The sequence below is a fragment of the Mauremys reevesii genome, linkage group 1, assembly GCF_016161935.1.
Source record: "Mauremys reevesii isolate NIE-2019 linkage group 1, ASM1616193v1, whole genome shotgun sequence".
Taxonomy (NCBI): domain Eukaryota; kingdom Metazoa; phylum Chordata; order Testudines; family Geoemydidae; genus Mauremys; species Mauremys reevesii.
This window is the reverse complement of record NC_052623.1, coordinates 277,762,577-277,778,862: the sequence shown is the minus strand read 5'-3', so window position 1 is coordinate 277,778,862 and position 16,286 is coordinate 277,762,577. Positions and strand designations below refer to the sequence as shown.

Genomic DNA, 16,286 nt, shown 5'->3' with positions numbered 1-16,286 from the left:
CATGTGATTACAGGACAAGATCTGGATAGCTTTGAACTACATGGACTTAATATATTGTTTTCCTTTCACAATTTTCATTGTGTTGTTTTCTAACTAGAATGGTGTGCAGCAGTGTATGTGGTTATTGTGAAATTCATGCCTTCCTTAGGTACCTTACAAATTTGGCCTGATACTTTGCTATACATCTGGATCATAGAATTCACAACCACGATGTATACTGCAGTGTTATTTCTTGTACTTGCACTCACTTTTTCACAGAGAACTGTTTTGAAAAAACTGTTGCTTTATTGTAACACATTTGAAATATTACAAAACCTTACAAAGATTTATCTCTTGTTTAGTTGCCATGGCCTCGTACTGTTACAGAACGGCTGCTGACAGAGATGTTTGATGGCACTGCAGCCCATTTCCTTGCCATCCTAGAAGCTCTTTCTGATAGTAATAGACAAGTGTTGCGCCCTGCCCCACCTGTTCCTGATGAAACTGAGATTCGTGATGTGGTTTCAGAGCTTTTTTTTGCAGGCATGGATATCCTGGCAGGTAATGGCATAAAAATGAAAATATACTGGTAAAGAACCTCGATGTTTCTTATGCCCATAAAAGAAAAAACTCACCTGCAGAAGTATGTGTTTCAGTTATAACCATAGCACTGATAAAATCAAACTTAATTTTATTTTTAATTTTGCCTTCACAATATTTGATGTAAGTAAGTTTAAACTTTTGGCCAGATTCAGCTCTCAGTTTTACCAGTGTATATCTGGAGTAACTCCTTGTGCTTCACAGAAAGTCTGCACCTTTTCTGAATAGGTCACCATGGAAGAAGTCTTTGTGATGACCCAGGGTAGGACCTGCTTGATATATGCTTGTTTGTATCTAGTCATTCCAGCATAGGGGATATGGAGAGCGACTGTGGTCGCTATTTTAGCACATGGGCTGGAATGCTGGCTTCCAATGGGCTGTGATGCAGTCCTATAGCCAGCCTGTATGTTGTGATGGTGGATTCCGTCCCTTGACATCCACTTCATTCCCTGAACAAAGTACATTTAGTCAAGCTTTGTGTGGGGAGGAGTGAATTTCACCCTGAATGAATATGTTTTATTGCTGGTAAAACCATTTAAATAGCCTCTGTTTAAAAAAACATGCACAAATCAACTAATCATGTAATTAAAATCACAGCTGATGGCTGCACATTTCTCTTGGGATGTGCTGACAAGTCTCTTTTGTGCAAACTTCATGTGACAGTATGTCTTTGACAGCCAAATGCTTAGTTGCTCATTATTATGTGTATGCCTAGAATGTTTCAAATTATTAACCAAAGGTCTCTATTTCTTAGATTTTCCCTGGCACTGCTTAAAGCATTTTTAATCTCATGTGTTTGGGTATATAGAGCAGGTCATTTTCTGTCCTAAGTCACACCCATGCATCCCCACTAACTTTAATTTCAGTTGCATGAGTGTAATTTCGGAGAGAATCTATCTAATCCAGTTTATTTACCACATAAAATAGTTGTTCAGAAGGACACTTCAGGAGCCAAATTTTGCACTGATTTTCACCCCAGGCCTCTCCATTTAAGTCAGTAGAGTTCTATGGAGGTGTAAATAAAGACAGAATTAGAACCATGGAGTGGAAGATGTTTTGGTAATAAAATACATGTATAAAGTAAATACATTTAATAATTGTATTTTACTTCCAAGATCATTATGACTAGAGCTGGTCAGAAGTTTTCTAACAAAATATTTTTCTGTCAGAAAATGCTGATAATCAAAATAAAAATATTGTGTGGGAATGTGTTGGCTTTATTGAATCTTCCAGGCAGGCTTCCTGACAGCTTGTCTGCTGGTATTGTGGGCTGCCACAGAGCTGGGATCCCGGAAGCTCTGGAAGCCCCGGTTTGAGCCAGAGTTATGAGGGCTTCCTAGCTTCTGGGTAGTTAAATCCTAGTGAGGAAAATAAAAGGGAGCATAAACTCTGGCAAGTGAAGTGTAAAAATATAATTAGGAAGGCCAAAAAAGAATGTGAAGAACAGCTAGCCAAAGACTCAAAAGTAATAGCAATTTTTTTAAAATACATCAGAAGCAGGAAGCCTGCTTAACAACAGTGGGGCCACTGGACGATCAAGATACTAAAGGAGCATTCAAGAGTGATAAAGCCATTGCAGAGAAACTAAATACATTCTCTGCATCGGTCTTCGTGGCTGAGGATTTGAAGGAGATTCCCCAATCTGAGCCATTCTTTTTAGGTGACAAATATGAGGAACCAACTGTCCCAGACTGGGATATCATTACATGAGGTTTTGGAACAGGTCGATAAACTAAACATTAATAAGTCACCAGGACCAGATGGTATTCACCTAAGAGTTCTGAAGGAACTCAAATGTGAAATTGCAGAACAACTAACTGTGGTTTGTAGCTTATCATTTAAATCAGCTTCTGTACCAAATGTCCGGAAGATTGCTAATGTGACACCAATTTTTAAAAAGGGTTTCACAGGTGATCCCGGCAATTACAGGTCAGTAAGCCTGACTCCAGTACCAGGCAAACTGGTTGAAACTGTAGTAAAAAAACAGAATTGTCAGACACATAGATGAACACAGTCTGTTGGGGAAGAATCTACATGGTTTTTGTAAAGGGAAATCATGCCTCACCAATCTACTAGAATTCTTTGAGGGGTCAACAAGGGGGATCCAGTGGATATAGTGTACTTAGATTTTCAGAAACCCTTTGACAAAGTCCCTCACCAAAGGCTTTTAAGCAGAGTAATCTGTCATGGGATAAGGGGGAAGGTCCTTTCATGGATTTATATCTGGTTTAAAGATAGGAAACAAAGGGAAGGAATAAATGGTCAGTTTTCAGAATGGAGAGAGTGGTGTCCCACAAGGGTTTGTACTGGGACTGGTACTATTCAACATATTCATAAATGATCTGGAAAAAGGGGTAAACATTAAGGTGGCAAAATTTGCGGATGATATAAAACTACTCAAGATAGTGAAGTCCCAAGCAGACCTCAAAGAGCTACAGAGGGATCTCTCACTCTCAAAACTGGGTGATTGGGCAACAACATGGCAGAAATTCAATGTTGATTAAATGCAAAGTAATGCACATTGGAAAACATAATCCTAACTCTACATATGAAATGATGGGGTCTAAATTAGCTGTTACCACTCAAGAGAGAGATCTTGGAGTCATTGCAGATAGTTCTCTGAAAACATCCACTCAATGTGCAGTGGCAGTCAAAAAAGCTAACAGAATGTTGGGAATCATTAGGAAACGAATAGAGAAGATAGAGGCAATATGATATTTTCTTTATAAATCCATGATATGCCCACATCTTGAATACTGCTTTCAGATGTGGTTGCCCCATCTCAAAAAAGATATATTGGAATTGGAAAAGGTTCTGAAAGAAATGATATGGGGTATGGAATGGATTCTGTATGAGGAGAGATTAATAAGACTGGGACTTTTCATCTTGGAAAAGTGACAACTAAGGGGAGATATGATAGAGGTCTATAAAATCATGAATGCTGTGGAGAAAGTAAATAAGAAGCGCTATTTAATGCTTCTCATAACACAAGAACTAGGGGTCACCAAATGAAATTAATAGGCAGCATGTTTGAAACAAACAAAAGGAAGTATTTTCTTCACACAATGCACAGTCAAGCTGTGGAACTCTTTGCCAGAGGATGTTGTGAAGGTCAAGACTATAGCAGGGTTCAAAATAGAACTATATAAATTAATGGAGTATAGGTTCATCAATGGCTATTAGTCATAATGGACAGGGCTGGTGACCCTAGCCTCTGTTTGCCAGAAGCTGGGAATTGGGGACAGGGGATGGATCACTTGATGATTGCCTGTTCTGTTCATTCTCTCTGGGGCACCTGGCATTGGCCACTGTCGGAAGACAGGATAGTGGGCTAGATGGAACTTTCGGCTCACGAAGCACGACTGATCTTAAGTTCTTATGTTCTTATGTAGTCCAGAAAGTGGGCTCCCTGAGCTCTGGGCAGCTTGGGGAGACTCATTAATTTGTTGAGAAAAAGTCAAAACAGAACATTTTTTTTGATTTTTCATAACAAAAATTTTGGACTCCCTTTGTTCCATGTGAATTTTGAAGTTGCGAGTTTTCATTATGATGATTTTTTTTAATTTTAAAATTTCCTGCACAACAGGAATTCTGGTTTCTGAGCAGTTCTGATTATGACTAAATAAAATATAACATCAAACAAATTGTATGATTATCTAATGAGTTACTTTTGTTATAGGTGGTGGCAGCTTTGCTAGTACACAAGGAAGTTATTGTATTGAGTCTTCTGGTGTAATAAGTGCATCATCGACACTTCTGCAGCTTATATTAACAGGTAAATTAGTTTGGATTTTCAAAGCATTTTGAATCTAGTCATGCAAACTCTCAGCATGCAAATTCTCAGCATGCCGAACTCCAATGGTAGTTCTATGCCTACAAAGTTTGCAAGATCCTACCTTCTATTAGTATTCACGCAATCAGAACTAATAATTAAATATTGTTTCCATTTTAATTACAAAGCTATTACAAGCTTTACTGAAGTAGCAAGTTGTAAACATACAGGTATCATAATAAAATGCTACTACTTTGAACATACATAACACAGTTGGTCCAGAGATCTTCAAATGCTTTACAAATATCAAAGGCTAACTTCTGATGTTATAATTGTGAAATGTGCTTAGGGAGGCGAGAGGGGTGGACATGGCTGAGCAGAGGGTCCTTGAGTCATCGTTTCCGTGCAGAGCAGGATGACATGGCGTTGAAGCACTGCTTAGTGCTCATTCAAAAAGATACCTGCTGCCAAACATTAATCTAACCCTCTTCCCAGCACCTTCAACCAAAGGAATACCCTTTGGAGCTCACTCACTAGAACACTGCCTTGGGACTGTGGAACACTGCTGAATGTACTACCTGGGGCCCTGGCCTATGGTAGAAAGGAGCAGGAGACTCCCTATTCTGTCCTGCACCTATCTGAATTGACTTGAAAGGGTAGGGAGAAGAGGCTCCCCAGTATGTATATGTATATTTGCAGATATAGCAATGAGAACTATTCAGCCATCTTTGCACAAGTTTTTCACATTCCTAAAAGTAATAATTGGAGGGAGGGACATATGTGGGGACTGTGGTTGCAACCATTCTGAGGTTATTTCTGGAGGCATGTAGAATTAGGTCCATGACTTCATCAAAAAGACTCATTAATGCAGCAGCACCATGGACTTTTGGAATTAACATGACAATGCAGGTATGTCAGTCCAGTCTTATAAACACTGAAAAATATCCAGCAATATAATACAAAAAGTCTATTTTGTGGAGTTATTGAGAAATCCCTCAAGATTGTTCAATGTTTGCAGAATTCTTGTGTGGAATTTTAGCTTTGTATTACACAGATGCTAAAAATAGCTTTAATTTTACTGAATGTTGTATTTTTAAAAATAATTGTATTTTTATTTGCCATTGTTGTAGGGAAAAATGGTGTTTCTGGAGAAGCTGCTATGAAGTTTATAAAGTTAGCTTTCAGCTATGAAGAGTGGGATGTATTTGATTCTGCTATTGGACTGTTTGCTAATTTTCTTCAGGTAATCCAAATTTACTGTACGGTATACATGAGGGTATTAAAACAGACTTAGGTTCATAAATTATTAAGGCAAATTTCCATTACCTATTTCTGTTTAAACTATTAGAATCAAGATGATCCAATATGGAAGAAAGCAGAAATGGAACTTAGGCTTATTATTGCGATGCAGCCTCTAGTGTCTACAAGAAGATCTAAACATGGCCTCTCTGTCCAGGAAAATATTTTCAAGGAAGCCACGATATCTCGCAGTTCTGGAAGAAGAACAACAGCACTTCAAGGTGTGTTGTAGACAGTTGCAGCTATGAGTTGAAATAATTACATTTCAAATGTAATTTTTTCAGCAAGAAGTTTTATTTGTTATGAAGAAGTTCTTTAAAATACAGTATAAAATTTTCTGCCACTGTAACTAACAGTTGAGAAATTATGACCTCCTGAACTGTGTCTTATTTACTTTCACTTGTCAAAACATGACTTAATGACTTTCTAATAAATGGGAGACAATTCTAACTTCTGTTTTCAGACAGTTTTCCAGAAAAAAAAATGAGCCTGGGATGGAACAGACTTGTATGATTTTATTTTGCACTTTTTTATGGTTCATATATCTGAGATTTCTTTTAATTTAAAAAAGAAGAACTTGTTAAAGTGTGCTGTCATTTAAATCTGTATTCTGTCATCCACAAAATTACGTGCATTTTGAAAACATTTCCATGTACCAAAATGGTAATGTTCATTCTTCACAGAAGTGGGGAATGTGTAAAATGGGGAATGTGCTTCTCCTTCATATTTACTATTTCCTGAACCATATTGCAGCTGGTGCAAGTTGGAGTAGCTGCATTGAAATTAGGCTGACCAGACAGCAAGTACGAAAAATCGGGACAAGGGGTGGGGGGTAATAGGAGCTTATATAAGAAAAAGACCCAAAAATAGGGACTGTCCCTATAAAATCGGGACATCTGGTCACCCTAATTGAAATGATCATGTTTTTATGAAATTTGTATGAAGAAATAATATCTTGATTTTACTTTTTCCTCCTTTATCAATTGTGACTGTAGAAGGATCCCTAAAGCCTGGAGACCCTTCTGATGATCTTGTCACTTTGGCAACCACAGTGTTTTCCTGCATATGTACATCTAAGCAGGTATAAAAGAATTATGCACATTTCTTCTGTGCAGTACTTGCTATTGTATCTGTCAAATGACTAGGACTTGGGCAGTCTTGCCTAGTGATTGGAGCAGGAGTCAGGCCCAGTGATCAGAGTAGGAGTCATGCCTAGCAGTTAGAACAGGAGTTGGGGTAGCCAGGAGTCAGAATCCAGGGTCAGAGCTGGAGTCAAAGGCCAGGTGCCAGAGCCAAGAATCAGAGCCGAAGTCAGAGTCAGGAATCAGAGTCCAGGGTCAGAATTGGGTTATCTGGAGAGAACAAAGGCAGGAGCAGAAGCTAATAGAGGTGTTAGGAAGTGCTTTGAGCAGCCGCTGAACTGCTGCAGGGCCTCAGAGACTCCTCCAACCAATCAGTTGGCACAGCCAATCAGGCAGCCTACTACAGGTCAGCTGCACTCATTAGGTTTCCTGGAGACTGGCTCTGCAGCAGGCTCTGATTCTTGACAGTACCGTTATATGTAATTCAAGGTCAGGGGAAGTTATGCATGGTTGACAAGCTTTACACATTACAACAAAAATGAAATTAATTAATGCATAAGAAATGTGATTGATTGCGATTTATTGTATTTGTTTTAATTTACTTTTTATTATGATTGGTCCTATGTAATTAAACTAGTTTCGTAAAATTATTAAAGCCATTTTAAAAAACTACCAGGCTAACCGCAGCTTTCTAATAATCAAAGAAGGAGACCAAATTCCTTTTTGCGGTGTTGCACTCAGGGAAGCAAGTAAGTTCAAATATGGTGGAATGTATCTAGAGCCTTAGGGGGTATAGGCTAAAGCTCCAGTTAGCACAGCTGGTCGGCTGCTTACATGACCACTCTGTAGTGTAGATGCAGGTTAAATGCTGCTAGTTCTTCACTGCCTTCCCACAATTCCTCCTGTGTGCCCAGAAAGGATAGACAAGTTCTCCTACAATTCACTGGGAAAGAATTCATAGTCTGGTTGAGCTTACTGCAGTGCTAAGACTCCTGGGGTACAACTCCAGAAGTGTTAGGATCACACACAAGTGAGTGCAACACCACCATTGCCGTTCAAGTGTTATTTCTCAGTATGGCTGCTCTCATTCAACGTAAGCTAACGTCAGAGAAGTAACTCCATTGTAGATAACTTTATTTAACACTGCAATGAAGACATACCCATGTTTTATTTATATACTAACACATTTTTTAAACAGCAGTTAGCTTAGACAGTTTTTAACACCTTTACAAATATGGGTGTAACCAGATAAAATGTATTTCAAGGTGTTAAAATGCATCATTACTAGGAGATAATATGCTTTTAAACAACTCTTAATTAAGATGTGTTTGCTGGCATATTTCCCTAGTCTCCATAAGGCCACAATGATAGCACATAATGTTTGTGGCAAACTGGGAGCTTATACTGTACTGTAGCAATGCTAAGCAGAAAAGGAGAAAAGACACTTTCAACTTAAAAATCACACTTACATTTTTTACTTACTGTTGCTCAAGCAACTCCTAAGGTTAATATAACTAGTAAGCCGTATTATTTTTCGTGTTTTTCCAGTTTGTTTACTTGTTGCAGCACTTTTCATATAGTCCATTTGCTGTTTCCCTGTGTAGTTAATTACTCTACCCTTTTCTTTGTGTGAATCTTTCACATAGCAACAAGAGAAAAGAAATTAATAAAAAATGATTATATTCCACACCCCTCCCCCCCAAATTGGCAGGTGGGGGCAGGGGACAGATTATATACCTGAAACGACTTTAAACTCTTCTTAAAAAAAAATATGGGCTAGATTTCATGTGATGGCATCCCTTATAAGAACACTAAATGTGGCAAAGTATAAATTGGCTACTTTCTGTACTAAAAACTAATTTGTTTATGCAGCTATGGTAACATCTTTTTTTTTCTCCAGACTCTCCAACCAGATAAAGAAATACTTGTTGATATAGTAATGTTTCTGTGGCAGAAGTGCAAAGTGGGAGTTCAGCGGATCCAAATGAGTGGAAGTGCCTGCTTAAAATATATCTACAAATTCAAAGCTTACAAAGTACTCCTTTTTTCTTATTCTATTTCCATTCACATGAATGCATTCTCTGATGGCTAACCCAAGTTAAAATTTAGGTCTCAAATCGCAGAAGTAATTCCAAACTGGTACATATACATTGTAAAGTATAAAAAAATGCACTAATTTTAATGATAGTGTTTTTCATTTCTCCACTATTTTCTTCACATGTATACACATATTCTTAGTAATGTAATTATTGGGATGAGAACAACCCTCCTTCACTCCCACCTGAAAGCGCCTTGGAAAAAAAAAAGAGAGAGACAAGGCACACAACAGATCTCTGTTCCATTTCTTTGTGAAGTCCAGTCTGTTACTGGGGGATAATCAGATAAAATGAAAATAACAGATTGTTCAAGGTGGTTGGGTACGCAGTGTTAGGGGAAACACTTCCCATACAAATATTCTTGTTATTATTGAAAGGAAGAAACATATGCTTCAAGGAAATCCCCCAAATACTGTGGGGTGAGGTTTTGTGATGTGCCTCTGCACAAAAATAACAATGTCTGACTCTACACTTCAAAAAAAACCAAACCCAACCTCACAGCAGTGAGTCTCCGAGCCTGGGTCAGCTGACTTGGGCTTGCACTATGGGGCTAAAAATAGCAGTGTAGATGTTTCTGCTTGGACTGGAGCTTGCATTCTAAGACAAACCCATCTTGCTGATTTCCTGAGCCCTGGCTTCAGCCTGAGCAGGATTGTCTACACTGCTATTTTTAGCCCCATAGCGCAAGCCCAAGTCAGCTGACCCAGGCTCGGAGACTTGCAGCTGTGGGTTTATTGTTTTTTTGCAGAGTAGATGTACCCTCTTGGTGCAGCAGAGAACTTGTAGCTCAAGAGAAAGGAGGTTGTGGAAAGGTGGGAGGGCAGAGATGGCTTTGAGCCAGCTTGATCTTGGGCTGCTTGAAAGGTTGAAGAGGCCCCTGCTGTAATTAAACACAGACTCCTGGGAGCCTTTATGTATTATGACAGCCTCCTGGGGCTGACCCGTGGAGAGCAACACTGCCAAGAATATGTATAGCCCTGTGACCCTGCCCCAGGCACCCTTCTCTCCCAGGTACATCAGGGCTTCAGAGGGGATCTTTGGATGGCAGCTTTATGGCTGTCGTTTTCTGTGCCCAGGCCAGGAGTATTGGGGTATTTAGAACCCCTTTATGCTACTTCATCCCTTTTACCTAGCATAAAGGAACTGGAGTGGGGTTAAGGATCTCATCCTATCTAAGGATCACTGTAGCGCACAAACAACATTGGATCATATGCTTCCATAGCTTCCATGCCTAAAAGGTGACAACCACTGTTTTCCTTACAATGACTGCTTCCAATTTCTATGCACCTGATGAAATCTGCTACGGGATTTGGCATCCTGTCATACCAACATATAGTACAATAGGTGTCCCATCCAGAACACCTGCAAAGTAAAAAAACAAAAGAAAACAAACAAACAAAAGAACTTGTGATCTGAAGGAATGTTGGAGGAATCATGGAGAAGTGAAAGTAATAAGTATCGTAACTTGGAAAAACAAAGCAAGTTACTACACATAACTGATAAATTAATGTTCCTATGAGGACTATTAAGGCCTATATTTTGCCTAACTCTTGTGCAGGTACATGGGGCTGGGGGAGATGCAAGGAATTTCCTCCCCCCTTTGTGCCCTTTTTTCACAAGGGCCGAGTACTATTATATTTCATGTGTTATAATCAATTTACAAGTGTCTCTAAACAATTTGGAGTGCAAAAAATCATCAGTGTTTGGAATACATAAATATGAATTTTTTTTATTCAGTTTTTCAAACAGCTTTAAGATTCTTGCTTTATATATTTTTCTTCTAGTGGGTTCACATACTTTGGATAATAAATGAAGTAATTCACAGCAGTAACATAGTAGATACTAATGTGGTAGTACTTGCAGAGGTCACATTACGTCTGACTGCAATATTGGAGAACATAGCTGACTGTGCAGATAAATCAGCAAAAACAGGTAAAATGTTCAACAAGGTAATAGGAGTGTTATTGGAAGTAGGTATGGAAGGAATATCTAAATATAATATATAATTTGCTAATCAGTTTTCTTTTTTGTTGGCCATTTTCTGAATTGAAGTTGAGAGAGGTTTTCAAATATGTTTATTTGTTTTGGTTGGTTGTTGATTTTATTTTAAATAAATGCTATAAAATATAAATGTTTTAGACCTAAGTTGGTGAGTGTGACAGATGCCCTTCATTCAGGATAAATGGAAGAAGCAGTTAAGCTTCTTTATGGAGTAAGATAGCTGGAGACAATATGAGCCACCACCCAAAACACAGGCCATATGCAAGGCCAGTCAGAAACTGAGCTATGTGGGCAGAAGAGTTTCTCTGGGTTTTGCTGGAGGGAGGTATGTCTGTTTGTGAGACAAAGCTCTGAGAAGTAGCCAGAGAATAGCCAGTGAGAAGGAGACAGAAAGCCAAAAAGATAGCCATTTCCCGCAGCTCCTATTGGCCGGGAACGGTAAACCACGACCACTGGGAGCTCTAGGGGGCCATGCTTGCAGATGGTCAATGTAAACAAAATGTCTCGCGGCCCACCAGAGGATTACCCTGATGGACTGCGTGCTGAAGGTTGCCGACCCCTGTTTAGAGCATTAAAAATGTGCAATAATCAAAACAATATGATTAATCTCACAGTCAAGTGCTAGAAAACTACTATTTCCAAGGTCTTCAGTTATTAATAGAACTAGTCAATTATTATTAGTGTTATAAATTCAGTGCAGTTGATTTTCATTTTCATTTTACTTTTTTTTTTAATCCAGCAGGAGAAAGAAGTGAATCAGTATTACCTTCACAAACTCATATCTGTGACATTCCTGAAATACTGAAGGTAATATAAAATTCTTTGCCACTTGCATAACATTTTCAGAAAGCATAGCGCATGTCCCTTTCTAAAGATTTTAAAGTTAGAAACATTCCTATCAAATGTAGTATTTAATTTTCTGAAGTTGAAACATTTTGCACAGATATGCTAGAGCAGAGAAAAATTGTAGATACTTCAAATCTTCATCATGTAAACCCAGAGAAGTTATTTTTTTCTGACCTTGTACAGTCCTTTGTGATCTGAAAAATATTTTGTGCTAAAGCTCATTCTTTCTTTATACCATGTCCATACTTCTTTCCATTGTATTCTCTCTGTTGTGCTGCAGTCAGAGCAGGCCTTAGCATGTGGAATGGACTTGTGAAACAATTTCTCAAGTGCTCCTCCAAACATAGCTGCACATAGTGGTGTGTCAGGTGGGGATTCCCAGTGTTGGGATAGGGGTCCCAGGTCCCAAACACATATCTTTGCACAAAAATCAACCCTCTCTCCTAGGAGGTCAGAGTTAGCAAGCAATTAACAATAGAGCAACACTGTTATCTAACCCAGGCAGAGCCAGGAACAGACCCAGGCCAGGATCTTTAACAGGGGCTACACAGACTTCCTTGGTACAGCATACAGCAAAATGGTCCCCAGCCACACACAGACTCTGTCTCATGCCAACTACAAACTGGCCCCCATCAATACAACCTGCGTTAACACCTCTGTTGTGAGCGCAAACTGATTGGTCTTTTGGTGTGGTCTCAGCTATCCTGTCAGCTCCAGGCTGCATGTCTGTAAGATTCCCCTTCTGCAAACAGCTGGTTCCTCTCCTAGCAGCTCCTAGTTGTGACTCTGCACCCCAGCGTTCTGGGGTTTCTCAGTCTCTGCCCCAGCTCAGTGCTGCTGCTTCTCCTTTGCCTACGGTTGGCAACTTTCTCATTGCTGAAAACTGGACATCCCTGACCTTCCTCTGTCCTGCCTCTTCCCATGAGGCCCCACCCCCACTCGCTCCTCTCCCCCACACTGTTGCTTGCTCTCCCCCACTCCGTAGCTTGCTCCCCCCACCCCTGGGACTCACCTGCCACCTGCAGAGCTAGGCTGGGAGGAACTGACGTGGAGTCTGCCTGCCCAATCGGGTTACAGCAGCAGGGCTCTGGCTCAGAGAAGGATCGAGGGGCTGGGGGCAATTGGGGCACGGGAGGGTGGACAGGGAGCAGTCCCCGGAGCGAGGGGCTGAGGTGGGGGCAATCAGAGCACAAGCTGAGGGGGGATGCAGAAGGGGAGATGGACAGGATCTCCCCCGGTGGTGGCAGTGGCACTGCGCTAGTAACCTCTCTACTGGAGCTGGAGCTGGACCTGAAGCTAGCGGGCCGGGAGCCAGTTCTCTCCATCAGCAGCTGAGCAGCTCCTCCAGGCAACAGCAGCTGCTCTTCCCCCTCCCACGCCCTCAGCAGGGATGCTGATTGCAGTTAATCCAGTAACTGGATTTTTAATGTCCAGTCAGTACTGCAGTACTGACGGGACACTGCAAGGTCCCCTTTTTGACCATACTTTCCGGTCAAAAACTGGACACCTAGCAAACCTACCTCTGCCCTTTCTTTTGTTCTCTCTTTGAACCTTCTCAGGCTTGGTCCCTGTCCTGCCCTCCTGTCTGCTCATTGGCTCAAACCAACCCAGGTGGGCCATAGTTAATTCTGTGTCCCTGTTTCGGAGTGGCACTGCTCCCTAGCCTCTTTCCCGTTCCACACCCGCCACCATATAAACACACCTGTCCCCATGTAGCATCCACACCCCGTGGCTTGACACCCTCAGAACTGCTGTAACAGTCAGATGGGGGGCCCCTGTTTGTTTTTTTAAAACATCAGGGTACTCCTTCTTCATTGCTCTTTTCTCCCCCCCCCCACCCCATGGACAGACTTGGGTGCCTCCTCCTTGGGTTCTCCAACTTCCCTGTTCTGCTCCTCCCCTGCCATGGGGCCAGAAATGCACACAAGCACAAGGATTACCCCAGGAACTGTGTACAATAGAAACCTCTCAGAGATAGCACTACACAATGGCTGAACCTGTGGACGTGGCAGGTAAACAAACCAGCCCGGCTCACCAGGGTGCTTACCCTGGTGAGCTGCGTGCCAAAGGTTGCCGATCCTTGTTCTAGGAGCTGACTGCAGCTGACTTGCTGCATGCCTGGGCCACTTTAATGGGGATGGCATCTCTAAGTCTAGTACTTCATGGTCAGGGCTTCCAATACATGGTCATCCAGTACTTCTGGTTCTGGTGTTGTCAGCAGTCTGGACAGGGCATCAGCAATGGTGTGTCTGGCCAGACCAGAATTCCAGAGAAATTGTAGTTGGCCAGTCTTAAAATCCAGCATTGTTCTAGTGCTCCCATCTTGACAGAGCCGATGTGTTCCAGTGGATTGTTATCCATGTATGTAGTGAAGCAGGTCACTACCAGGTAGCCCTTAAACTTTTTGGTGATTGCCCAGACCAGAGCCAGGAATTCTAATTTGAAGGAGCTGTAATTTTGCTCTTCCAATCTGATTGTTTTAATGCTTGACTGGCATATGTTTTCACCGTCTCCCACCTCTCCTGGTCCTGGAAGAGTACAGCCCCTAGTTGCTGGCATCTGTATACAGTTTGTAGTTCAGATAGACCAAGTGAGTGGATGGACGATACCAAGTGTGTCAACAAGTTTTTGGCCTGCTCTTTACCCATCCAGTCCTGATACATTGGTGGTCACAGCTGCTAATGAGAGGTCCCATCAGTCCCACCCTAAGGCCACTCCCAAGGGTAAGGAATTTACGAGGCAGGGTTTATATGGCAGAAAGAATTTATTCCACCACCACTCTTCCAATAAGAGTCTCTCATTATCAGACTCTTTTGTCAAAATATAATTTTATTAATTTCTCTGCAATTTCTAAATTTGCTGACAAGTTGCCAGAGTAACATAAAATAACAGTTTTTAGCTTTGGTTTCTGAGGGACATCTTACGGTTCATACATCCCTTCAGGCAGCAGTAAACACCAGTGATATGGCCTCACATTCTGTAGCCATTGCAGTCTCCATGCAGTGTTATTTGTGGCTATAGGCTACTGGTATTCTAAGGTAGCTGCAGAACACAATAGAGTACTTATCTTTTGAGAGTTCTAAACTGTTTTCTGCTAACCAGATGATGCTATTCACACACTGAAGGACTCTCATGCAACACTTCATTCATTAGGAGCATATATGCTGGTTACAAAGAGGAGTCAGTTTAGGCTGCAATCTTACTCCAGACCCTCATTCCAACAGAGGTCTAAGTGAAAGCCAAGACCTCTTTGATTTGCCAGTCTTCTCCATTGGGCAAGGAGGTTGGTGGGGTGGGGTCTTTCTCACCAAGCAGCTGCAGTTTCCAAGCAATCATTTTGACTTCTTGGTCAGACAGCACACCAACTATATCTCCTCTCTTTGGATCATGTCTGTCCCTTTTTCACTGTGCTTGGGAAAGCATCACGTCAGATATGTGAGTGCTCAGCAGAGTAAAGGAGGGATATGTTATCCAATTTACTTCCCTCTCTTTTTCCAATCAGACTTCCCCATCCCTTTCAGGGACCTTTTTCATGAGTGTGTATCACTTCAAGAACTATGGTCTCTTCTAGAATTGGGAGGAAGGAAGAAGTTCCCTACCAACACAGAGGAAAAGGCTTCTGTTCCCAGTATTTCCTGGTCCCAAAAAAATCTGGTGGCCTCTGCCCCATTCTAGAGCTAAGAATGCTGAACTATTTCATCAAGAAAATCAAGTTCAGGATTTTCGCCTTTGTTTCTATTATCCCTTCCCTAGATCTGGGAAATTGGTATGCTGCCTTTTGTTTACAGGATGCATACTTCCACATGGTGATACATTCTTGGCACAGGAAGTACCTTCTATTCATAGCAGCACCAACTGTTATTGGTACACAATGCTTCCCTTCAGATTGTCATCAGCCCCAACAGTCTTCACCAATTGCATGGCAATAATGATAGCCCATCACTGCTGTTTGGCCATTCAAATATTTCCTTACCTGGATGATTGGCTAGTTTGTGGAGCATCAAGTGACTGGTGCAAAACAGCATCCTAGTCATAAGACAACTGTTCTCCCAGCTGGGCCTGAAACTAAATTTGGACAAATCACAATTGCAACCAACACAGTGCATAACCTTCGTTGGTGCAGACCTCATTGCCAGGACCACCATAACGTACCTTCTAAAGGGTAGGTATCAGTTATAGCTTTCCTTTCTGGAAGCCTCAAGTCCAACCTTAAGACAACAGTGCATGTTAGCTTTCAGCTCTTGGGTTACATGCCAGACTTCAACTCCACTGTCTATAGGTCTGGATCTATTAGGTATGTTGTCTGTCCAACCACTCTTTGGACTTGTGGATTTGTGTTTCTGCATGAATGCTTCAGTCTCTTGATTTTGTGTCTGGATCCCCATTATGTGTGCCAAAAAGTTATGTTTTTGTCCCCAAAACTGAATATAACTCTGATAACAGATGCATACACCAAAGTTTGGGGAGCCCATTTTGGTCAACTCCAGAAACAAACTATTTGATCACGCCAGGGAGTTTCGCTCTGTATGAATGTGCTGGAGGTCTGAGCTGTTCTTCAGGCCAGCAAGATGTTTGTCTACCATGGAGAACTATGTGATACAAATTCTTACA

General features: G+C 41.2%; 1 protein-coding gene across 13 annotated transcripts in view; it reads left to right on the top strand.

Moving 5' to 3' along the window:
• CFAP54 (cilia and flagella associated protein 54) overlaps positions 1–16,286 on the top strand; it is a 223,036-nt gene that overhangs the window by 32,685 nt on the left and 174,065 nt on the right. For 11 of the 13 annotated variants that reach the window (XR_005592555.1, XR_005592556.1, XM_039519521.1 and 8 more), the window contains 8 exons: positions 342–540; positions 4,259–4,354; positions 5,482–5,594; positions 5,700–5,871; positions 6,646–6,731; positions 8,633–8,767; positions 10,613–10,760; positions 11,569–11,636. Coding sequence is in view for 11 of the 13 variants with exons in the window: in XM_039519521.1 (XP_039375455.1) it covers positions 342–540; positions 4,259–4,354; positions 5,482–5,594; positions 5,700–5,871; positions 6,646–6,731; positions 8,633–8,767; positions 10,613–10,760; positions 11,569–11,636 (1,017 nt within the window). In the remaining 2 variants the exon portion in view is untranslated. The remainder of the gene's footprint in view (positions 1–341; positions 541–4,258; positions 4,355–5,481; positions 5,595–5,699; positions 5,872–6,645; positions 6,732–8,632; positions 8,768–10,612; positions 10,761–11,568; positions 11,637–16,286) is intronic. The other 2 variants (XM_039519520.1, XM_039519530.1) reach the window with 2 other exon arrangements.